The sequence below is a fragment of the Pan paniscus genome, chromosome 12, assembly GCF_029289425.2.
Source record: "Pan paniscus chromosome 12, NHGRI_mPanPan1-v2.0_pri, whole genome shotgun sequence".
NCBI classification, from domain to species: Eukaryota; Metazoa; Chordata; class Mammalia; order Primates; family Hominidae; genus Pan; species Pan paniscus.
The window spans coordinates 83,900,417-83,925,476 of NC_073261.2; the positions used below are offsets into that span (position 1 = coordinate 83,900,417).

The window sequence follows — 25,060 nt, forward strand, 5'->3', positions numbered from 1 at the left end:
TGAGACAGACTCACCCCGTTGCTCAGGCTGGAATGCAGCATCGAGATCTTGACTCACTGCAACCTCTGTCACTGCAATCTCTGCCTCCCGGGCTCAAGCCATCATCCCACCTCAGCCTCTGGAGTAGGTGGGACTACAGGTGTGCGCCCCCGTGCTTGGCTAATTTTTTAACGTTTCTGTAGAAATGGGGGTCTCACTATATTGCTCAGGCTGGTCTTGAACTCCTGCGCTCAAGTGATCCTCCCACCTCAGTCTCCCGAAGTGTTGGGATTACAGGTGTGAGCCACGGCACCTGACCTAGTTTTCCTTTTTTTTTTTTCATTGAAAACATAATCTTTTCACACAGTTAAAAAAAAAAGATGAAAGCTTTATAATAACCAACAAAAGATAGGTCTCATGTCTAACCTCATATTCCTAGTCCCTCGACCGAGAAATAACCACTCATAACTATTTTATGTATCTTTTTCAGAAATCTTATTCTCAGCCAGGCACAGTGGCTCATGCCTGTAATCCCAACACTTTGGGAGGCTGAGGTGGGAGGATTGCATGAGTTTGAGACCAGCCTGGGCAACATAGTGAGACCCCATCTCTATATAAAAAAATGACATTAGCTGGGTGTGGTCATGCATGCCCATAGTCCCAGCTACTTGGGAGCCTGAGGAGGGAGGATTGCTTGAGCTTAGGAGGTCAAGGCCACAGTGAGCTGTGATTGTGCCACTCTACTACAGGCTGGGAGACAAAGCAAGACCATCAGCAGTGGCTCACGCCTGCAATCCCAGCACTTTTGGAAGCCGAGGTGGGAAGATTGCTTGAGCCCAGGAGCTGGGGACCAACCTCAGAAACACAGTGAGACCTTCTCTCTACAAAAAATTAAAAAATTAGCCAAGCGTGATCATGCATGCTACTCCAGCTACTCGGGAGGCTGAAGAGAGAAGAAGCCACTTGAGCCTAGGAGTTCGAGGTAACAGTGACCTATAATTGCACCACTGTACTCCAGTTCAGGAGATGGAGTGAGACTCTGTCTCAAAAAAATAAAACAGGCCAGGTGCAGTGGCTCACACCTGTAATCCCAGCACTTTGGGAGGCCAAGACGGCCGGATCACCTGAGGTCAGGAGTTTGAGACCAGCCTGGCCAACATGGTGAAACCCGTCTCTACTAAATTTACAAAAATTCGCTGGGTGTGGTGGTCTGTGCCTGTAGTCCCAGCTACTTGGGACAGAGGTTGCAGTGAGCCGAGATCATGCCACTGTACTCCAGCCTGGAAAACAGACAGAGACTCCATATCAAAAAAGAATAATAAATAAATAAATAATAATAATAAGTAAATTATCTCCAATCCCTTACCCCCCGCCTACACCTCTCTACTTTCAGATCCAATCTGAAGGAATTAAGGAATCACAATCGGCATTCAAAAATAAGCTTAAATGAAGTCCAAGGTGTTAACATTTTATTTTTACTCAAAAAAAAAATATATATAGTATTTGAGACAAGGTCTCACTCTGTTGCCCAGGCTGGAGTGCAGTGGCATGATCATGGCTCACTGCAGCCTTGACCTCCTGGGCTCAAGTGATCCTCCCACCTCAGCATTCTGAGTGGCTGGGATCACAGGCATAGAGTACCACCACATGCAGATAATTTCTAAAAAATTATTTTTAGTAGAGACAGGGTCTCACTATGTTGCCCAGGCTGGTCTTGAACTCCTGGGCTCAAACAATTCTTCTGCCTCAGCCTCCCAAAGATCTGGGATTATAGGCATGAGCCACCGTACTGGGCTTTACTTTTTTATTATGGATAATTTCAAATACATATAAAAGTGGAGAGATTAATAAAATGAACCCCATTATCCAGCTTCAATAATTATCAATTTGAGGGGGCTGGGTGTGGTAGCTCATGCCTGTAATCCTAGCACTTTGGGAGGCCGGGGCGGGCAGATCATTTGAGGTCAGGAGTTCGAGACCAGCCTGGCTGACACGGTGAAACGCTCTATTAAAATTTCAAAAATTAGCCAGGCGTGGTGGCAGGCACCTGTAATCCCAGCTACTCGGGAGGCTGAGACAGGAGAATCACTTGAACCTGGGAGAAGGAGGCTGCAGTGAGCTGAGATCACGCCATTGCACTCCAGCCTGGGCGACAGAGCGAGACTCCATCTCAAAAAAAAAAAAAAAATTATCAATTTGTGGCCAATCTCGTTTCATCTACATTCCCACCCACTTGCCCTTGCTCTTGGTTGTTCTGAAGTACATATCAGACATTATATGATCTTCTCCTTAAATATTTCATGATATGAAAGTGGCTTTTGGAAGACTAATTATCTTGTATAATGATCCGCATTCTAGATTCATCTGATTGCTTCGTCTGGCATCACCTAACTGGTTCCTCCCTCCAGGGGGGTGCTTAGTGCTTGGTAGAGAGGAGAGGTGGTGCTGAGCCAGCATGGGAGGCAAGACAGCCTGCACAGTCTGTGGGTTTCAGTATTGGTTCTGGCACTTACTAGTTAGCTTTGGAACCTTAGGTGAGTCAGTCATCTCATCTCCTTTTTTTTTTTTTTTTTGAGATGGGGTCTCACTCTGTCACCTAGGCTGGAGTGCAGTGGCACGATCTCGGCTCACTGCAACCTCCGCCTCCCAGGTTCAAGCGATTCTCCTGCTTCAGCCTCCTGAGTAGCTGGGACTACAGGTGCATGCCACCACGCCGGGCTAATTTTTTGTATTTTTAGTAGAGATGGAGTTTCACTGTGTTAGCCAGGATGCCTTAATCTCCTGACCTTGTGATCCACCCACCTCAGCCTCCCAAAGTGATGGGATTACAGGCATCAGTCACCACGTCCCGCCCCATCTCATCTCTTGAAGCCTCATTTCTTCATCTGCAAAATGGGAGTAATAATAACAGTGTTTTTGTGGGCAGCAGAGTGCATGGTGCCTCCTAGAAGGGCTTAGCCATCGTACAGAGCAAGGTCCACAGAGTGGTGATGGGGAGAAGGGTCATCCCAGTCCAACAGGGCAGCATGACTGGAGTGAGGCTGGGGTGAAGATTACAAAGAGGGGCTGTTCCTATAATGGCACCTGTTAATGATTATACAGTGAGCTTTGCAAAGCTGGAAATTTAAGGAAGAGAGTGTTTCTTTTGCTTGAATAAGAGCAAAAGGGGGCCAACTGTGGTAGCTCACGCCTGTAATCCCAGCACTTTGGGAAGATGAGGTGGGAGAACTGCTTGAACCCGGGAGTTCAAGACTAGCCTGGGCAACATAGGGAGACCACATCTCTACAAAAAAAAAAAAAAAAAAAAAAGCAAGCTTAAAGGGTCCCAGAGCAGAAGAAAAAGCAAGGACATTGATGTGAGATGGTGTCATAAGTATGACATAGGAGCGACATGTCCCTCTGGTGGCTTCTCATCTTTAAGAATGTGGTTCATGGGGCTTGGTGTGGTGGCTCACCCTGTGATCCCAGCACTTTGGGAGGCCGAGGCGGCTGGATCACCTGAGGTCAGGAGTTTGAGACCAGCATGGTCAACATGGCGGAACGCCATCTCTACTAAAAATACAAAATATTAGCCAGGCATGGTGGTACATGCCTGTAATCCCAGCTACTCGGGAGGCTGAGACAGGAGAATCACGTGAACCTGGGAGGTGGAAGTTGTAGTGAGCCAAGATCATGCCACTAGACTCCAGCTTGGATGACAGAGCGAAGTCTTTTGACAGACTCAAAAAAAAATAATGTGGTTCATGGCTGGGTGTGGTAGCTCACGCCTGTAAACCCAGCACTTTGGGAGGCCAAGGCGGGCAGATCACCTGAGGTTAGGAGTTCAAGACCAGACTGTCCAACACAGCGAAACCCCATCTCTACTAAAAATACAATAAGTTAGCTGGGCTGGGCGTGGTGACAGCTGCCTGTAATCCCAGCTACTCAGAAGGCTGAGGTAGGAGAATCGCTTGAACCCGGGAGGTGGAGGTTGCAGTGAGCCGAGATCATGCCACTGCACACCAGCCTGGGTGACAAGAGGGAAACTCCATCTCAAAAAAAAAAAAAAAAAAGAATGTGGTTCATGGGGTTGGATGGGTCTGAGGGCAGTTTGTTTATTTATTTGTTTTCCTTTCTTTCATTTTGTTTAAATGATGGGGGCTTGCTATGTTGTCCAGGCTGGTCTCGAACTCCTGGGCCAAAGGGATGCTCTTGCATCTGCCTCCTGAGCAGCTGAGACTACAGGTACACACAACCACACCCGGCTTTGAGGGCATGAGAAGGAACAGGAGCCCCTCTTAGGGGCCTGCTGAGTACCCTCCACCTCAAAGCATAGAAATAAAAGGAAATTCTTGAGCTCCTTCAAGGTAAATTCCAGGCACCTAGCTAGTCCTGAGAAGTAAATAAACAACCTGACAAGCAAGAAGGTAACAGTAGTTTAAAATGTCAGAGGTGTTTGAACCAGAGCAACTCCATCTTCAATAAATAGGAGCTGGGTAAAACAAGGCTGAGATCTAGTGGGCTGCATTCCCAGACGGTTAGGCATTCTTAGTCACAGGTTGAGATAGGAGGTCGGCACAAGATACAGGTCATAAAGACCTTGCTGATAAAACAGCTTGCAGTAAAGAAGCTGGCCAAATCCCACCAAAACTAAGATGGTGACAAGGTGACCTCTGGTCGTCCTCAGTGCTACACTCCCACCAGCACAATGACAGTTTGTAAATGCCATGGCAATGTCAGAAAGTTACCCTATATGGTCTAAAAAGAGGAGTCATGAATAATCCACCCCTTGTTCAGCGTATCATCAAGAAATAACCATAAAAACGGGCAACCAGCAGCCCTTGGGAGCACCTGCTCTGTCTATGGAGTAGCCATTCTTTAATCCATTACTTCTCTAACAAACTTGCTTTCACGTTACTGTACGGACTTGCCTCCAATTCTTTCTTGTGTGAGATCCAAGAACCCTCTCTTGGGGTCTGGATCAGGACCCCTTTCCTTTTTTTTTTAATGTTTTATTTATTTGCTTTTTTTTTTTTTGAGACAGAGTCTTGCCCTGTCTCCCAGGCTGGACTGCAGTGGTGCGATCTCAGCTCACTGCAACCTCTGTCTCCCGGTTTAAGTGATTCTCCTGCCTCAGCCTCCTGAATAGCTGGGATTACAGGCGGCTGCCACCATGCCCGGCTAATTTTTTTTTTTTTTGAGACAGAGTTTTGTTCTTGTTGCCCAGGCTGGAGTGCAATGATGTGATCTCAGCTCACCACAACCTCCGCCTCTAGGGTTCAAGTGATTCTCCTGCCTCAGCCTCCTGAGTGACTGGGATTACAGGCATGCGCCACTACACCGGCTAATTTTGTATTTTTAGTAGAGACGAGGTTTGACCATGTTGGCCAGGCTGGTCTCAAACTCCTGACCTCAGGTGATTCAGCTACCTTGGCCTCCCAAAGTGCTGGGATTACAGGCGTGAGCCGCCGCACCCGGCTGGATTGGGACCCCTATCCAATAACAATAATAGCTAAGGAAATTAGAATCATGGCATGTTATTTCCCTATAGAAAGTAAAGATAACATCTGCACATGTGTCCCTGAGTTGTTTTTCAGAAACCCGTACCTCCACCAAACACATCCACTGGCACACAGACCTCAGATGGGGGACTAACAGCTGAACTCAGACTGCCATTCTTTGTTCTAAAATTCTTCCCGAGGGTCCTGGAGGAGGTCACACTTGCAGGCCAGAGCCAACGTTCTTTTTTGCTGATCCCAAATTTTTAGACAAAGCTTCAACTCCTTAATCAATTGCAAATCAGGAAATCTTTGAATCCATTTATGACCGGTTGGCCACCCCCAACACCCCCACTTTGAGATGTCCCCCCTTTTCAGGTCAAACCAATGTATGGCTTCCATGTATTGATTTATGACTTTGCCTGTAACCTCTGCCTTCCTGACTTTAGAAACCCTTACCTGTAAGCCATCAGGGAATTTGGGTCTTTTTTAAATTTAAATTTAAATTTAAATTTTTGAGATAGAGTCTCACTCTATTGCCCAGGCTGGAGTGCAGTGGCATGATCTCGGCTCACCTCAACCTCTGTCTACCAGGTTCAAGTGATTCTCCTGCCTTAGCCTCCCCAGCAGCTGGGATTACAAGCATGCGCCACCAGGCCCATCTAATTTTTGTATTTTTAGGAGAGACAGGGTTTCACCATGTTGCCCAGGCTGGTCTCAAACTCCTGACCTCAAGTGATCCACACGCCTCGGCCTCCCAAAGTGCTGGAATTACAGGCATGAGCCACCGTGACCAGCTGGGAATTCAGGTCTTAAGCATGGGCTGTCCGATTCTCCTTGCTTGGCACTCTGCAATAAATGCCTCACTTTCTCTCGCTGCAATCCTGATGCCAGTGTTTGACTTTACTGCATTGGGTAGTGGACTCAAGTTCAGTTAGGTAACTTTAATGTTACCTAAATGTTAAGTTTAATGAAGCCACAGTGTTAGGAGTGGGTTGGCTGACAATACAATAACGGCCTCCATGCCATATGCAGGGGATCAGAATATGCCTCCCAAAATATGCCATTTTGAGGTAAGGATTATTTTGAGCTAAAGGCAATTGAGAAGAATCAGACATAAGAAAAAAATTATGCCCTCCTCTTCTCTACTAGGAAAGGAAGAAAGATTCTTAACCACTGGAGACCCTAGCCTCTTATCAGCCTAGAGATAGCACCAGAGGAATCTATGTAATGCATAATGCATCTTATAAAACAACACTTACCTTCTGTTAGTTTCCTGACATGTTTACTTTCCCATAGTTTGCCACCCCAAAAAGCCTAAACTCCTTTTCCTTTAGCTGGTTACTTCATAGCAAATTTATTATTCTTTATTAAGATGCTATACAGGCCACGCGCGGTGGCTCACGCCTGTAATCCCAGCACTTTGGGAGGCGGAGGTGGGCAGATCATGAGGTCAGGAGATGGAGATCATCCTGGCTAACACGGTGAAACCCCATCTCTACTAAAAATACAGAAAATTAGCCGGGCATAGTGGCAGGCACCTGCAGTCCCAGCTACTCGGGAGGCTGAGGCAGGAGAATGGCGTGAACCCGGGAGGCAGAGCTTGCAGTGAGCTGAGATCACGCCATCGCACTCCAGCCTGGGCGAGAGTGTGAGACTCCGTCTCAAAAAAAAAAAAAAAAAAAAAAAAAAAGCTTCATAAAGCCTCTTGATTTTGATACTAACAACCCTTTGATTTTCTCGGTATAATGTACTATGCTGTACTTGTTAATAAAGTGTTTCTAATAAACTGTGTTTCTCTTGTTAATTTATCTTTTGTCAGTCTAATTTGTAGGAGCATAGGCCAAGAACCTAGGAAGGTAGAGGAAAAAATTTTTCCCCTCCCTTACACATATTTCTTGCCTCAGCCTTAGATATCTGAGAACTTTTACGTTTTTTCTTGTATCTCTCATTTCTGTTTGTCTGTTTATTTTTGAGAGAGCCTCTGTCACCCAGGCTGGAGTGCACTGGCATCCACCTCCCAGGTTCAAGCGATTCTCCTGCCTCAGTCTCCTGAGTAGCAGGGACTACAGGCACGTGCCACCACACCCAGCTAATTTTTTTTTTGAGATGGAATCTCACTCTGTCACCCAAGCTGGAGTACAGTGGCGTGATCTCGGCTCACTATAACCTCCGCCTCCCAGGTCCAAAAGATTCTCCTGCCTTAGCCTCCCGAGTAGCTGGTATTACAGGCGCCCACCACCACGTCCAGCTAATTTTTGTATTTTGAGTACAGATGGGGTTTCACTATGTTGGCCAGGCTGGTCTCGAACTCCTGACCTCAGGTGATCCACCTGCCTCAGCCTCACAAAGTGCTGAGATTATAGGCGTGAGCCACCAGCCAAATTTTTGTATTTTTAGTAGAGACAGAGTTTCACCATGTTGCCCAGGCTGGTCTCAAACTCCTGACCTCAAATGATCCACCTGCCTCTGCCTCCCAAAGTGCTGGGATTACAGGCATGAGCTACCATGCCCAGCCATCTCTCTCTCTTTTTTTTTTTTTCAAAAAAGAAAACACTTTATTGAGGTATGATTAACATACAAAAAACTGTACATATTTCATGTATACAACTTCTTGAGTTTGGAGATGAGTATACACTTTTGAAACTGTCATCACAATCTATGCCATAAACATATCCATCACTTCTGAAAGTTTCTTTCTGTTTTTTTATTATTCCTTTTTTTTTTTTTTTTTCCTCTGTTGCCTAGGCTGTAGTGCATTGGCTTGATCTCAGCTCACCGCAACCTCCGCCTCCCAGGTTCAAGCGATTCTCCTGCTCAGCCTCCCCAAGTAGCTGGGATTACAGGCATGCGTCACCACCCTGGCTAATTTTGTATTTTTAGTAGATACGGGGTTTCTCCATGTTGGTCAGGCTGGTCTTGAAATCCTGATCTCGTGATCTGCCTGACTCGGCCTCCGAAAGTGCTGGGATTACAGGCATGAGCCATCATGTCCCGCTATTCCTTTTTTTGAAATGATAAGAACACCTATAAGATCTACCCTCGCCGGGCGTGGTGGCTCACGCCTGTAATCCCAGCACTTTGGGAGGCCTAGGAGGGTGGATCACCTGAGGTTGGGAGTTCAAGACCAGCCTGACCAACATGGAGAAACCCTGTCTCTACTAAAAATACAATATTAGCCGGGGTGATGGTGCATGCCTGTAATCCCAGCTGCTCAGGAGGCTGAGGCAGGAGAATCGCTTGAACCTGGGAGGCGGAGGTTGCGGTGAGCTGAGATCGCACCATTGCACTCCAGCCTAGGCAAAAAGAGTGAAACTCCGTCTCAAAAAAAAAAAAAGATCTACCCTCTTAGCAAATGCTTAAGTATGCATTATAGTACTATTGAATATAGGTACTATGCCACATCGTAGATCTCTAGGACTTATTCATCCTATATAACTGAAACTTCATACCCTTTGACTTATACCTCCCTGTATTAGAGCTCTGTAAACAAGACCACTCTCTGAATCTTGGGATAACCTCATAGTGCTATTGAGTTACAGCTCTACCTTTGTAATCTGAGAGACGAAAATAGATGCCCCTTAATAAACTAAGACAGACCCTAAGATAAGGAAACCAAGTTACTGATGGGTCAAGGGCTCAGGGCTTGGCTGGCAAATTTCTAAATTACTGTGGCTAAACTCCCTAAAAGTAGGAGTTTTCAATTCTGTTATACAACCCAGATGACAACAACTCTGTCTGGATAGACAGCCATTACAAACATTCTTTTCTGATGAGCTGCTGCAGACCCCAGGTCAGTTTCAGCCAGCTTACAGAGGCAGCACACAAGCTGTCTTTGTGGCCTGTAGTTCACCTGTTGACATAAAGAGCCAAATTCCACCTCATTTTAATGCTAAAGCCCCATCACAAAGTGAACACGATGTATGTTACATATATGTGTACCAATTATGCATGTGTGCGCCTCCCCCATAAGTATGTACAGCTTTTCCCCCAAGCCTGCTGATTATGTATGGTACAGGCCCTGTGAGGCCTAAAACCCAACCTGTTATTTCCCTCTTTGAAGAGAGAGCACCTTCAGTCCACACCGGAGACTTTCTCTTCCTGGCTTGCAAACTGATAACAACAATAAAGCTCTCCTTTCTACCATTCAGCCATCCTGGTGGTCTTCTGAACACCTTCTACAGGGGTCATTCTGCACACTGGGCTAAGTCATTAGCCTTTTATTTATTAAAATGAGAGAAGTTTCCATTTGAATTTCCATTCGAAAAGCTGACTTTAAAAGTACCAACTGATTCGGCAGAGGCTGAGAAATAAACTGATGTAAATGCAAACATTGAAAAATATGAATTAACAGCAGGGCAAGGGCTTTTTAAAGCAGACAGAGTTGATAAGTAAGCTGCATGGAACAGTAGTGCCCACAGGGTATTTCAATTTCTAAAGCTGTGGGGCAAACAGGCTGTTCAGAGTCCTCGAACACATCCAGTTACGCAATGCAAAGTGATGGAAGAATCTGTGTTCAAGCCAGAGTCAGGAGTAAAAGGGTCACAACTTTTTACTGAATTTTTTGTTTCAGGTTACTCTGTTGTTGGTCACATGTTTAGACAAATCAATTCACTTATCCAATCTGTGTTTATTTAGAACCCAGGAATGAGAAATGAGCATGGCTGATTTGGGCTAAAGGAAGCATACATGAAGTGAGATTTTTCTAGTGTCATGCACTGAGCTACATACCACCTTCACATCAGCTTGTGATCTTTTCATTACCCCTTTGGATGTAGGTATTATTATCTTCATTCTACGGAGGAGAAAAACTGAAGATCAATGAGGTTTAAGGAACTGGCTCCAGGTGGCTTAGCAAATGAGTTATACAGCCAGGGTTTGAGCCTAGAGAGAGCCCTATAGACAATCTGGACTTTTTTTTTTTCTTTTGAGATGGAGTCTCGCTGCATCACCCAGGCTCAAGTGCAGTGGAGCGATCTCGGCTCACTGCAACTTCTGCCTCCCGGGTTCAAGCGATTCTCGTGTCTCAGCTTCCTGAGTAGCTGGGATTACAGGGGCGCACCACCACACCCAGCTAATTTTTGTATTTTTAGTTGGGACGGGGTTTCACCATCTTGGCCAGGCTGCTCTCGAACTCCTGACCTCATGATCCACCTGCCTCGGCCTCCCAAAGTGCTGGGATTACAGGCATGAGCCACCGCGCCTGGCCAATTTGGACTTTATTGTATGGACAATTTCTAATTATCTACTTTTATATACTCCTTTTAGGTTTTGTTTTGTTTTTTTTTTGAAAACCTCTAGTTTCAAGAGGAGTTTTGCTCTTGTAGCCCAGGCTGGAGTCCAATGGCACAATCTCAGCTCACTGCAACCTCTGCCTCCCAGGTTCAAGCGATTCTCCTGCCTCAGCCTCCCCAGTAGCTGGGATTACAGGTGTGCACCACCATGCCTGGCTAATTTTTTGAATTTTTAGTAGAAACGGGTTTCACCATGTTGGCCAAGCTGGTCTCAAACTCCTGAACTTGGGTGATCTGCCTGCCTCGGCCTTCCAAAGTGCTGAGATTACAGGCGTGAGCCACCACACCCAGCCACCTTTCAGGTTTTTGAACTTGGGAATGCCCTGATGAAAATGGATGGAAGGAAGAGCTCTGTGGTGGCCTTATTCAGAATTCATAGAGATACGAAAGAACTAGAATGCAAAGAGATGAGGTAGAAGGTTGTGGCAGCAATCCAGGCCCTGGAAACAGAGTGAGCAGAGTTTGACATGAGAAAACCTGATTCTAGCCTCTGCCAGGATGCTGCTGCTGGGAATGCTCGGGCTAGTTACAGCCACATCTCTGAAGCTTTGTAACTTCGGAGGGGAGAAAAAAATGGGAGTAATTTGCTTTTTTTTTTTTTTTTTTCTAGATTCTGAAACTAGAAAACCTCTAGGTTCTTTCAAACTCTAAAATTCTACCTTTAAATTGTAATGCATTCTAAAGATTTAGATATGAAGACCCTAAATACCATCCCGAGTCTAGGAGAGAATCTGGATGTAATACTTCTCAACATTATCTTCTCAAAGTACAAAGAATAGAATTGGCTTTAAGAATGCTCTCTAAACCAGATTATATTGAGACAAGCCTATCATTTCTGCATCACTGTTTTCTTTGTTTAAGAAAACGATTTGGGTATTGCTGCTGCAGCAGTGGTTGATGATATTAAAATCAAATAAAAATATTACTCTTGAAACAAATGAAATGATTTAAGCCTATCTCTCTAAGAAATCTTATGAAAATATACCTAGGAGGCACACATTGTATTGTCATCAAATTAATTTGTTTTCTAAGCTCAAATGTAATTTAAAATGAGATATTTCTTCAACTGGTTCAATCAACAGACAGTAGAGGGATTCTACGGAGAGAACACAGGAAATAAACCCTATAATAATGTTAGAGCAAACAATCGGCACTATAGTTCTGTCTTCTATTGCTTGTGATGCTTCTAGAAAGTATTTTTTAACGGCTTCCTGATGAATTGGCTCTTGGTATCAAGCCAGGCTCATCTCTGGCTCACATCTGCAAACTTTTCCCCATCCTCACGTCCTACAACAAATCCATCTTCAAGACCTGCAAAGTTCTTGGTCTCGGCGTTTCTCAGAACAGACCCTTCTTCATCTTCACAGACATGGGGTTGGGGATCCCATTCCTGGGTTGCGAAATGACCTTCTCCTTAGAATGACCCAAAGTGCAAAGGCATCTTCCTGAAATAAAGCTTTCATCAAGCCATTTCTGCTATGGAAACCTCCAGGGATTCCATTGCTTATGGGATCCAGTTTAAATGCTGCAGTTGAGATCCCCATTGTTTCAGTGGGCAAGTGCATTATATTTCTTCACAGACTTTAAACCTCCACATTCGAGATTTTGCTACTAGGAATGTTTTGCCCTTTCTCTGTGCCAACTCATGGCCATCAGCACCTCCAATTCTGTCTTGAAACTCACTTTCTTACAGATATTTTTCTTGTTTAATATCTACTTAGTAGATACTAAACAGCAAAGTAGCAGTATCTACCTAGTAGACACTAAATAGCAAAATAGATACTGAATAGCAAACTATTTAGTAGATACTAAGGTAGCAAATAACTCCTGTTTTTGAGCTTTTAATCACATTTAGTGCTCTTAAGATAAATTATCCAAGTCTGGGGATAAACAACTCACAGAGATTTTCATTCTTTAAGAAGCCACCGAGAGTGATTTTACTTTAAAGACAGCACTCACATTTTCAGTTGTCTGCCTTTTCACTAGGAATCCACTTAAGAACCAGCGCAAAAGGACTCCGTTTGGTGACCTCTAGCGGGCACCGGACAATCCTACAAAATTATGAAAAGTAGAGGGCAATGAAAAACTCTTCCCTTTAACCAGCCAGGTTACCCTGTGGTCAGATGACCGCATCTCACCCTACCCCACCCTTATTTTTTTCTTCTAGTATTTGTTTTGCATCTAACACGGTTCGCCTTACAACTCACCTGTCTCGCCTCCGGCGGGCTGGGCTGCCGGTGTCGGGTGTCAGGTGAATGAATTGCTGGTAGCAGTTTAAAATAATCCCTGCCAAGTGGAACCCGCTCTCTGGGCACGGACAAGAGCGCGGGGTAGATCGCTATGCGGAGCCTTCACGGGGCTCTTCCCGCTCGGAGGGCCGGTGCTGCAGCCGGGTCAGGGGTGCGCGGGGAAATCAAGATATTTTGAAAAGGAGGATGCAGACGAAGACCAAGAGAAAGGCTGTTTTTGCCGGTGACAAGGCGTTCCTCCCCAGACTTTCATCCCACTCTAAGGGCAGCATCTCGAGAGGGTCCAGGCGCGCTACATGTTAGGCGACTTCTCAGGACTCGCGCCCCAGAACGTGGGGGCCGGGGCCGGGTCGGGGACCGCTTCCCTCCGCGGGCTGGCAGGCGGCACCGAGGCTGGGGGATGGGGCGTGTAGCCGCCCTCGGAGCACGCGGTACGTGGGTCGCCCCGTGCGGCGGTAGGAAGAGCAAAGTCGGCAGGAAAAGCCGTGGCTGGGATGCCTTCCCTGAGAAATCCTTAGGGGCGATGTCAGAACCCGAGCTGGGCTCCGGACAGTTTCTGGAAAAAGCTCTCCAAACGCCGTCTGTCCCCGCACCCGAGTCCACACTGGGCTTTGAACCAGGGCTGTTAAAAAGGGCCCTGGGGACTGCCCAAGTCATCCCGATGGCCCAGGGCAGGACGCGGGAGCAGGCATCCCGGCCGCTGGGCTCCCCGCTCCCCCGCCCTGCGGACCCCTCCCCGCCACTACGGGCGGGAGCGGAGGGGGAGGACGGCGTCACGAGGCGGGGAGCCCGAGGTCCAGGGCGGGGCGCCCGGGAATCCCAGCCCGAGCAAGCCGGGGAGGTGCGGGCGCGGGCGGGAAGCGGAGGGCGGCGCGGAGGGAGGTGAGCGGCGCGCGCGGAGCCGGCGGGCGAGGAGGAGGACTGCACAGAGGCCCCGCCCCCGCCGCCGCGAGCCGGCTCCTCGCCGCCTCCGAACCCGCTCACTTTGCCTCTCGCCTCTGGACGGCGGCGGGGCGGCCGCCGGATCCGCGGCCGCAGGGAGCGCCGGAGACGGGGAGCTATTCCGCCCCGGCGCCTCCATTCGGCGCCCGCACCCCTCAGGGGGTCGGCGTCGCGGCTTGGGAGAGGGCACCGCGGCCTCGGTGTGCGCAGCCCTCGGGCGCGAGGGTCGGCGGCGCGGACACAGCCGCGTTCCCAGCCGGTGGGGCGCAGCGCTGGCGCCGGCGAGGACTCCCCGGCCACCCGCACGTACCGCCGGGCGGAGGGCGCGCTACTAGCAGCGCCGGAGATACTCGAGCCCAGGGACCCCCGGGCCAGCGGAGGGCAGGAGCGGAGCCCCGAGGGAGCGCGGGCCCCGACGGCGCGCTCCCCCGTCAGCCACGGGCAGGCAGGCCCCGCGTGGCGGCTTGGGGTGGGGGGCTGCAGCGGGGCCCTCGGGCCGAAAGTCCCCCGGGCGGCCAGCCATGACCTTCGGGCGCAGCGGGGCGGCCTCGGTGGTGCTGAACGTGGGCGGCGCCCGGTATTCGCTGTCCCGGGAGCTGCTGAAGGACTTCCCGCTGCGCCGCGTGAGCCGGCTGCACGGCTGCCGCTCCGAGCGCGACGTGCTCGAGGTGTGCGACGACTACGACCGCGAGCGCAACGAGTACTTCTTCGACCGGCACTCGGAGGCCTTCGGCTTCATCCTGCTCTACGTGCGCGGCCACGGCAAGCTGCGCTTCGCGCCGCGGATGTGCGAGCTCTCCTTCTACAACGAGATGATCTACTGGGGCCTGGAGGGCGCACACCTCGAGTACTGCTGCCAGCGCCGCCTCGACGACCGCATGTCCGACACCTACACCTTCTACTCGGCCGACGAGCCGGGCGTGCTGGGCCGCGACGAGGCGCGCCCCGGCGGGGCCGAGGCGGCTCCCTCCAGGCGCTGGCTGGAGCGCATGCGGCGGACCTTCGAGGAGCCCACGTCGTCGCTGGCCGCGCAGATCCTGGCTAGCGTGTCGGTGGTGTTCGTGATCGTGTCCATGGTGGTGCTGTGCGCCAGCACGTTGCCCGACTGGCGCAACGCAGCCGCCGACAACCGCAGCCTGGATGACCGGAGCAGGTACTCCGCCGGCCCTGGGAGGGAGCCCTCCGGGTAGGATGCACTGCTTCTCTGCCCGTCCCGTCCGTCCTGTCGCGTCTGTCCGTCCCGTCCATACGTCCCGTCTCCGTCCTGTCCGCCTCCGGGCGACCGAGCCAGCGGGGTGCGCGGCCCAGCGAGGCCCCAGGCGCGGCCAACTACGGGACCGGTCGGTCCCCACTCCTACCCCGTTGTCCGGGGCACCAGCGGGGTCTGGCCCTTACACTAGACACACCTCTTGAGGGCGAAATCCTCAGGCGTGGGGAGGGGCGTGTAGAGATAGACAAATGTCCCCTCTTTGTAGTTTACTTTTGCGCAGAGAGCAACCTGCTAATTACATTTTTCTGAACTTTTATTGTTAGGGTTCAACAATTAAGCCTTGAACTAAGCGCAGTTTGAATTATTTGCCAATTTTTGGTAGTGTTTGGAAAGATGGATTCTTGTTACGGTGAAATGTGCACTCTCCACACATTCTATACACTCTGCCCCCGGCATACTATGTGCTGTAATGGAATCGTTATATTATAAAGCAGGTTAATTTACCGATAGACTCTAAATAATGGATGTCTGTGCCCTTTTCTTTCCCCTTTTCCTACAAAGTATGGAGTTAGCAAACCTCTTGTCCACCGTTTGGTAGCAAAGATTCACACTGCGACTTTCAGAGGGTCTATGGTATGGGAAGGGAAAAAACCATTACCTTGAGAACAGAGAAAAATCTAAACTGTCCTAAATCCAGAAAACAGTATTTGGGTAAATTTTTTTTTCCACTTTACTAGGATGAATGGGAAAATATTGCAGTCTTTTCTTAGACTGTCTTACCTTGAAGTGGTGATAGCACTTTCCCGTTTTTAGTACAAGTGAGCATATTCAGTGGGAGGAATAAGCAAGCAGACTAAGGATGGACTTTCAAAGAAGACAGCCTTTTGGGGCACAAAACCCAAACTGCATATTATAGTTTATCTGTTTGACACTGTCTTAAGATCCTTCTTCCATTCATTTTTTAAATTTAAGGTTGTGCCCTCTCATGTTTTACTGATAGGCATGTACATGTTCGGAACGGCGGCCTTGCTATTGCAGTGGATTACTTCTACATAATATTCTTCCTGTAGGGAGTAAGGATTTTTATACAAATCTAAGAAGTAAATAAAATTGTCTAGTGCCACGGAGTCTATTATTTCTTCTTGGCTTGAAATCGAAGATACATGCTTTGAAAGGAAATTCATTAGGAAACTCATTTTGTTTAGTGAATTAGGTTCTAACAGTTTTGAATTTACAGATAAGAGTTACTTATTTGGTTCTCCAACAATACAATGAAATTAATTTATTTACCTAAATACATAAATGCCTTTTTTTTTTAAGGAGGGCTTTAGGAAAATGGACTTGGAATTTTGATTCTCCAGTAACTGTAGAATTCTAAGGTTAGTGAAGGTTTGAGCTACATTAGCAAAGGAAACAGGGGAATTGAATTATTATTAGTGCAGATAATGAGGGAGTTGACTGAACCAGTATATGAGCAAAACCAGTAAAATACCTCAAATATAATCTTGGGGGAGGGAGGGTGTTTTGGGAGAGGGAAAGGGCCATATGGAGATCATTAATGTAAAGCATTTGTAAAGAAATGAGAGAAATGCATAGTAATTTTAGGGAGAGAAACACAAGAAACAAAAAAGGGAAGACAGAGATGGAAAAGAGGGAGACTGCAAAAGAAGTGAAGGGAGAAAAGTAATGCTTATTTGTGTATATGTATTTTATGTATGTGTATAATTATTCAAGTCAGAGCTGTTTCCTAGATACTTAGATATTTCAGGCAAAAGCATGTTTTTCTTAGCTTAATGGCCCAGTTTTAGCTTCACTCTCTGAGTGTAGGTATATGAAAACCGATATCTGCAATCCCAAACAGATAAACTGCAGGATGGCCGAATGAGGATGCTGCTCATTACAGAGGAAGCTCCCCTCTGCCCTTCAACAGAGAGGGCCCTTAACCTGTCACTTTAAGTATAGTCGTTAAAACCCTGCTTGCTTGTGGTTGCTGAAATTAGTCTTTCTAAAACATCATTCTCGTTATTTGACCATATTTTGCATCTGCCAAATAAAGCCAAAACTTCTTTCTTGGCCTTCAAGGCTCTTTACAGTTTGATGACAACCTGCCGATCTTGACTTACTCCATCATAGTTTGCAAACATCTTTTGAATATCTATTATGTTCAAGGCACTGCTGGTGTTCCAAATATTGTAACTTTCTGTTGTAAAGAAAAGTTGGTGTCAAGTTGGTGGTGTAGGAATCAGAGGCACAATTGATCTCTGAGAGTTCTGTTGTTCAGAGAAGGCCTTCAGGGTGGTGGAGGATGGAAACAAACCATGGTTGGAAGGTTGCAGAGGTTGTGCACTGCCCAAACTAGCAGGGAGTGTCATTTATTTTATTTTATTTTATTTTTTGCATTTTTAGTAGAGATGGGGTTTCTCCATGTTGGTCAGACTGGTCTCGAATTCCTGACCTCAGGTAATCCACCCGTGTCGGCCTTCCAAAGTGCTGGGACTACAGGCGTGAGCCACCGCGCCTGGCCAGGGAGTGTCATTTATATAAATTCTAGTTAATGCAACCTGTACAACCATGTGTGCCCTGCCTGGGAACAAAATAAAAGAGATTTTTTAAGATAAAAGGAACATCATGGGCAAGAAACTTGTATATGATGTTTATGGAAGCTTGAGTCCAGTGATGGAGTGAGAGGTGGATAGAGAGCAGATGATAGAAGGCCTTGAATTCCAGGGAGAATAATTTTATTTTGCAGGCAGTGGCTAGCCATTAGCCAGTTTTGTGTTTAGGGTAAATGGGTTATGCATATAAAGTAGTACATGTGGTACATGTGTTCTGTGATTTGGAGAGAGGGAAGATTGTACACAGGAAGATGAGTTGGAGATCTTCCCAGAGGGAGGGGATGAGAGCTTGGATGGCTTTGTGGTGGTGGAGAAATGGAGGAGAAATGACAACTCTGGAAAATACCAGGAAGAGTCAAAATTAATCCAGGGCATTGGAAGGGCACAGGCATCAGGGACTGATGAAGTGGACTTTCCAGGAGTTAACAGTATCCTCTGCCATTTGCAGTCTTCATTTGTCCAGCCTGGCCTGCTTACTTCTTCCTGAGCCACTCAAATGTCCCTTACTGTGCAATGCTTAGCCTGGTGAAATTGGATTATTCATCAAGCCCAATTCAGATTCTATTCCTCTCTTGAAGCATTTACTGATTACCCCAGTGGATGTGATGTTTCCTCCTGAACTCCTTAAGGAATTGCTTATTTGTACTATTTATTTGGCATCTATGATATCCTTCTTAGCATGATGGTTATATTTTCATATAAACATATCCTGGCTCCTAAGCTGGATTAGATAAAAAGTCCTAGAAGGCAGGTAAATTCTCTTATACTATTTGTTATTAAAACATCTTTTATTTTGTATTTTTGTTGATTGATTGAGAAGAGATCTCATTCTGCCACCCAGGCCAGAGTGCAGTGGTGCGATCAAGCCCACTGCAGCCTGGAACTCCTGGAGTCAGGTGATTTTCCCACCTCAGCCTCTGGAGTAGCTGGGACCACAGGCGTGAGCTACCACGCCCAGTGAATTAAGAACATTTTTTGTAGACATGGGGTCTCACAGGCCAGGCGTGGTGGCTCACGCCTGTAATCCCAGCACTTTGGGAGGCCGAGGTGGGCAGATCACAAGGTCAGGAGTTAGATGTGGGGTCTTACTATGTTGCCCAGGCCTGTCGTGAACTCCTGGCTTCAAGCAATCCTACCACCTTGGCCTCCCAAAGTATTGGGATTACAGGTGTGAGCCACTGTGCCCAGCTGAAATACTAGGAAATAATTCTTAGTACTTGCCAGAGTTGTCATTTCTCCACTACCGCAAAAATTGCTATTCAGGCACCATAAATATCTATTGTTTATATAACATTTCAAAATATAACCTTCCAGAACTATGTCTTCTATTGCACAGTTTAAAATGCTGTTTGGGGCCAGGCGTGGTGGCTCACACCTGTAATTCCAGCACTTTGGGAGGCCGAGGCAGGCGGATCACCTGAGGTCAGGAGTTCGAGACCAGCCAGACCAACATGGTGAAACCCCGTCTCTACTAAAAATACAAAAATTAGCTGAGCGTGGTGGTGGGTGACTGCAATCCCAGCTACTCAGGAGGCTGAGGCAGGAGAATCGCTTGAACCTGGGAGGCGGAGTTTGCAGCGAGCTGAGATCACGCTACTGTACTCCAGCCTGGGCGATAAAGTGAGACTGAGTCTCAAAAAAAAAAAAAGAAAAGAAAATGAAAAAGGTCTATCAGGAAACAGCCTGTAGTCCCAGCTACTCCAGAGGCTGAGGTGGGAGGATCACCTGAGCCCAGGAGTTGAAGGTTGCAGTGAACTATGATTCAGCAACTGCACTCCAGCCTAGGCAGCAGGGAGACCCTGTCTCAAAACAAAACAACAATAAAAAAATCAAGGAACAATTATTTATCAAGTACTTAATGGTACGAAAGGAATAAAGATAAGAGTATGGTTTACTTATATGAACCTCCGAAATTTTGGCACAGTGCACAATCTAAAGTTTGGAAGAAATCTTAGGTCTTCCAAAGCAATATTTTAGAACTTTTTATGTATGAGGATAATCCTTTTAAATTGATTTGTTTTAGATGGTTAATAATCATATAAAAACGGTTCAAAATCTCAAAGCTACAAAACTAAGCCTTTCTCCATTCTTCCAGCCATTCAGTTCTTTTCCCTAGATGTAACCAAAGTTACTGGTTTTTGGTTTGTCATTTCAGAGACATTTTATATATTTGTAAGTACATTATATATATTTACAAAAGCCAGAAATACAGTGTGATACACAGTCCTGAAACTTGCTTTTTAACTAACAACGTGTCATGTAGATCATTCCACGTGAGTCCGAGAGCTCCCTGATTCTGCAGCTTCGTAGTGTTGTACTGTAGAGATGGCCCATAGTCACTATACATTTATGTCGTTTCTTGTCTGTGGTAAACGCTGCAGTGATTATCCTGTTCATATATATTTTACTTCTTTTATGCAGGTATATCCATAGGATACCTTCCTGAGAGTTAAATCATTGGGTCAAAGGAGATATGCACTTGTAATTTTCACAGATAATTCCAAACCACTCTCCAAAAAGATTGTACTGTATCAATTGATGCTTCCACCAGCAATATAGGAGAGAGCATGTTTCTGCATACTCTACAAAGTATTTGATCTTTACTATGCTGAAAAGGGAAAAATGGTATCCAGTAGTTTTGTTTTATTTTGAGCAAGATTTTGCATCTTTACATATATTGAGGAGTCATTCATCTTGCTTTTAAAAATGAGATATTTATACCTTTTTCTGGTTTTGTCAATGACTTTCTTAGTTTGAAGATTAAAAATAATATTAAGGTTGCAGTGAGCTGAGCTCACGCCACTGCATTCCAGCCTGAGTGACAGAGCAAGACTGCATCTCAAAAAAAAAAAAAAAGAAATTAGCTCTTTTTATGATATTAGTTGCAAATACTTTGTTTTCTAATTTAGGACCCCATTAAAAGACAACTACAATTGCCTAAAACATAGTAGCTGCACTTTCACTATCTATTTGTTGAGCAAAAATGCATAATGATTAAAAAAAAATTGTGAATTCTTTTTTTTTTTTTTTTTTTTGAGACAGAGTCTTGCTCTGTCACCCAGGCTGGAGTGCAGTGGCACGATCTCAGCTCACTGCAACCTCTGCCTCCTGGGTTCAAGCGATTCTTCTGTCTCAGCCTCCCAACTAGCTGGGATTACAGGTATCCGCCACCCCGCCCGGCTAATTTTTGTATTTTTAGTAGAGATGGGGTTTCACCATATTGGCCAGGCTGGTCTCAAACTCCTGACCTTGTGATTCACCTGCCTCTGCCTCCCAAAGTGCTGGGATTGCGGGAGTGAGCCACCGTGCCCGACCAATAATTGTGAATTCTAACCATTCATCAACTCTTGAGTTCCTGTGATTGTGCCAGGTGCTGTGTCAGACAGTATGGGCACAGAGGTTCCTACAAAGGGTTCCTGCTGTCATGGAGCTGGGCAGTTAGTGGTGATAGTAGCAGACAGCACAGTAAGCAAATCATTTCAGATTGTGAAAGGTGACATGAGTTGAGTGAGAAGAGTGTTCTGGGTAGAGGGAGCAGCTAATGCAAAGATGCCACTGAGATGGCAATGGGCTGGGCTTGTCTACAGGACAGAAGGAAGGCCCATGTGGGCTATAGTTTTGTCCAAGGGTAGATGAGGTTGGAGGGCAGTGGGGCCTATCAGGCAGGGCCTGTGTGCCATGGGAAGGAGTTTGGATTTTCTTCCAAATGTGACAGGGAGGTCTTTGGAAGGTTTTAAGCAGATGAAAGCTATGATATGTGTTTTAAAAACACCACTGGGTAGAGAATGAAGGGAGGGTCAACAGCAGATGTGGAGAGACCTGGCAGCTGAGAGCATATGGACCTTGATCTTAGGGAATAGCAGTGGAGACGGTGAGAAGTGACTGGATTCAGGTGAATTATGTGGGTGTTATTATGTCATTAATGACAGCTCACCTACCAGGACTAGGAGAGTGTATGAGATATTTATTGTGTGAAGCTGTGCTAGGGCCCACAGGCACTGGGGTCCCTCTCGCTTGACTACTTTGGCTCACACACAGTAAGCCTGAATCCAGTTCTTTTTCTACAGGATCTGCTTCCCATTTGGGGATATTGTGGGGAGCAGACTCTGGAAGAGGGATCTCCAGCATGTTGGTGGGAGAAGGATCATAGACGTCTTTCCTTACTTTACAACTGAGTTTAGTCTTCATTGAGAGGACTGTCTCACCTGTTAAAGATAATAGTGAGCACGTTCACAATCTCCCTTGATAAACAGTTCTAGTAACGAATTAATCTTAGAATGGTGATGTTCTTAATGTTTTATCTGATTATTAAGATAAACTAGATTTGTCAGGCAGTTTGCCTTCTAGTAACATCTGAGTATTATTCTGACACTTCCAAGGAGATTAATGTTCTTTTTCTCATTTTAACATATAGACAAGTTGTTTTTTAAAATGACTAAGCATTTGCCGGGCATGGTGGCTCATGCCTGTAATCCCAGCACTTTGGGAGGCCGAGGCGGGTGGATCACGAGGTCAGGAGATCGAGACCATCCTGGCTAACACGGTGAGACTCCGTCTCTGCTAAAAATACAAAAACAAAATTAGCTAGGCATGGTGGCGGGCGCCTGTAGTCCGAGCTACTCGGGAGGCTGAGGTGGGAGAATGGCGTGAACCCAGGAGGCAGAGCTTGCAGTGAGCCGAGATCACACCACTGCACTCCAGCCTGGGTGACAGAGTGAGACTCCGTCTTAAAAAAAAAAAAAAATGCTCTTTGCTGGCAGCATTTGAGAAGTTGTGACTTCTGAAAGGTCAGACATAAAGTAGTGGCCCCTTTGTTTTTTGCTCCCTTTTGCCTGTAGACTTTGTCCCCTTAGTCAATCTCAGCTGAAGTGTTCTTGTTTGAGTTTTAAATCTCTTTAGCAGGCAAAGTCTTGCTATAATTTTGATCTGCTCTTTAGAAATTTTTTTCTAAAAGTTGCTTCATGTTGGAATTTTGATCTTTAATTGGTATTGCTTTGTGTTGTGGTGGTGAGAATTTGAGATTTTTAAAATGTTAAAATTTCTTGTGTTATTTTAATCCTCAATTAAAAAAATTAAATGATCAAAATGAAACACCAGGTGATGGAAATTTAAATTCAATTATATTATTTTGATTGCCTTTCAGTTCAATACTGTATAAATCCAATAGGTTTTAAGTACTTTAAAAATAAAAAGCAGTATTTGAAACTGAAGATGAAAGTCTTAGTGCTTTTACTGTGCAGATAAGGTGGATATTTTCAGAAGTCAGTAATTACTAGATCTCTGATAGGATTGTACATAACCCAGAACCTCAGTTAAATTCTGTTCTTTCACAGTAGACTGTTTCTTTTAATGTGTACAGGCTGCTGCCAATTTTAGAATTCAGTGGAAACTTTCTTTTGTCAATGCCCTTTCTGTAACCAGAGTGCTTCTTTTTTCCCTACCTTTTGGCAAGCAAGTTATTTTCAACATTATTCTTTTTATATTTGTAAAATTAGAACTTTCTTCATCGGAAAAAAAGTGTTAAAATGTGAAAAGTTAACTTGCCCTATCTCTTCAATCCCACCACTCAGTTTCTGGGTATTCTTCGAGAAACTTTCCATGCACATATAAACATATATACACATGTGCGTGTACACACACACACAAACACATACATGCAAGTGTATACAATTACATATATATACACACATACGGATTTTCTCTTTTATTATTTATTTATTTTTTCTTCAGACGGAGTCTCGCTCTGTTGCCAGGCTGGAGTGCAGTGGCACGATCTCGGCTCACTGCAACCTCCGCCTCCCTGGTTCAAGCAATTCTCCTGCCTCAGCCCCCCGAGTAGCTGGGACTACAGGTGTGCACCACCATGTCCAGCTAATTTTTGTATTTTTAATAGAGATGGAGTTTCACCATGTTGGCCAGGCTGGTCTCGAACTCCTGACCTCACGTGATCCACCCTTCTCGGCCTCCCAAAATGCTAGGATTACAGGTGTGAGCCACAGCACCCGGTCAGATTTTCTCTTTTAAATACATAATTGGGATTGTTCTATGATCTTGTTCAGCAATTGGCCTTTTTTACTTAATGATACATTTTGAAACTCTTTTCATGCCAGGAGCAGGGGCTTAGGCCTGTAGTCCTAGCACTTTAGGAGGCCTGAGGCGAGAGGATCGCTTGAGCTCAGGAGTTCGAGACCAGCCTGGGCAACATGGCGAAATCCCGTCTCTACAAAATTTAGCCGGGTGTGGTGACGTGCTCCTGTAATCCCAGCTACTCAGGAGTCTGAGGTAGGAGGATCACTTGAACCTAGAAGGTAGAGGCTGCAATGAGCCGTGATTGTGGCACTGCACTCCAGCTTGGGTGACAGAGCAAGACCCTGTCTCGAAAAGAAAGAAAGAAAAGAAACTCTTTTCATATTAGTTCTCATAAATCTCCCCCATTCTTTAAATATTTGTATAGCATTCCACTGCATGGATATGCCATAATTCATTTAATAAATGTCTCATCTGATGATAATAGTAATGATTGTAACAGTTAATATTTATTGAATACTGACATGTGTTTTGTCGTCTAAGTCTCATTACAGTCCTATGAAGTAGTGCTGTTACCCAGTTTTATGCCTGAGATTTAGGTACTTTATCCAATATGTCCAGACTCACACAGTGGGTCAGTGGCGCCCTGGGCTCTGATTCCCATGCTCCCACTCTACTCTGCTGAGAAATGCTTAGTTTGATACTAGTTTTTCAAAAGTGCAAACAGTGGCGCAGAGCACGATCATTTCCACATATCCTTGCAAATTGGTGTGAGTATATATTTAGGCTAAATTCCAAAGTGGAAAATAGCTGAGTTAAAAGGATTGTGCTTTAAACATTTTTTGATAGATACTGCTAAATTTCCCTCTAAAATATGCAAGTCAGAACTACTCTTTATTGATGATAACCATCATCATATGCAGTTAGTAATGAATAGGATCCTATATTAATAACACATTTAATAGCACATTTAATAGCAAACATCTGGAAACAACGTAATTAAAAAAATAGAACAGCTGTTTTTTTGTTTTTATTTTTTTTGAGACAGGGTCTTGATCTGTCACCCAGGCTGGAGTGCAGTGGTACAATCTCCTTTCACTGCAACCTCTGCCTCCCTGGCTCTGGCGATCCTCCCACTGTAGCCTCCCAAGTAGCTGGGACTACAGGGACACACTACCGTGCCTGGCTAATTTTTATATTTTTTGTAGAGATGGGATCTTGCTATATTGTCCGGGCTGGTCTTGAACTCCTGGACTTGAGTGATCCA

At 45.9% G+C, this 25,060-nt stretch overlaps 2 protein-coding genes across 8 annotated transcripts in view; one reads left to right on the forward strand and one right to left on the reverse strand.

The window, feature by feature from the left end:
• MTA3 (metastasis associated 1 family member 3) overlaps nt 1-13,251 on the reverse strand; it is a 289,993-nt gene extending 276,742 nt beyond the window's left edge. Inside the window, exon 1 of one of the 2 annotated variants that reach the window (XR_004669803.2) lies at nt 12,958-13,251. The gene's annotated coding sequence lies outside the window, so the exon portion shown is untranslated. Of the gene's footprint in view, nt 1-12,709; nt 12,802-12,957 lie in introns of those variants that run through there. The other variant, XR_010109299.1, reaches the window with a different exon arrangement.
• Nucleotides 13,252-13,981: 730 nt separating this feature from the next.
• KCNG3 (potassium voltage-gated channel modifier subfamily G member 3) overlaps nt 13,982-25,060 on the forward strand; it is a 105,476-nt gene continuing 94,397 nt past the window's right edge. For 3 of the 6 annotated variants that reach the window (XR_010109300.1, XM_057301318.2, XM_063594987.1), the window contains exon 1: nt 14,321-15,127. Coding sequence is in view for 5 of the 6 variants with exons in the window: in XM_057301318.2 (XP_057157301.1) it covers nt 14,463-15,127 (665 nt within the window). In the remaining variant the exon portion in view is untranslated. Of the gene's footprint in view, nt 15,128-25,060 lie in introns of all 6 variants that reach the window. The other 3 variants (XM_008961311.4, XM_034953031.3, XM_063594986.1) reach the window with 3 other exon arrangements.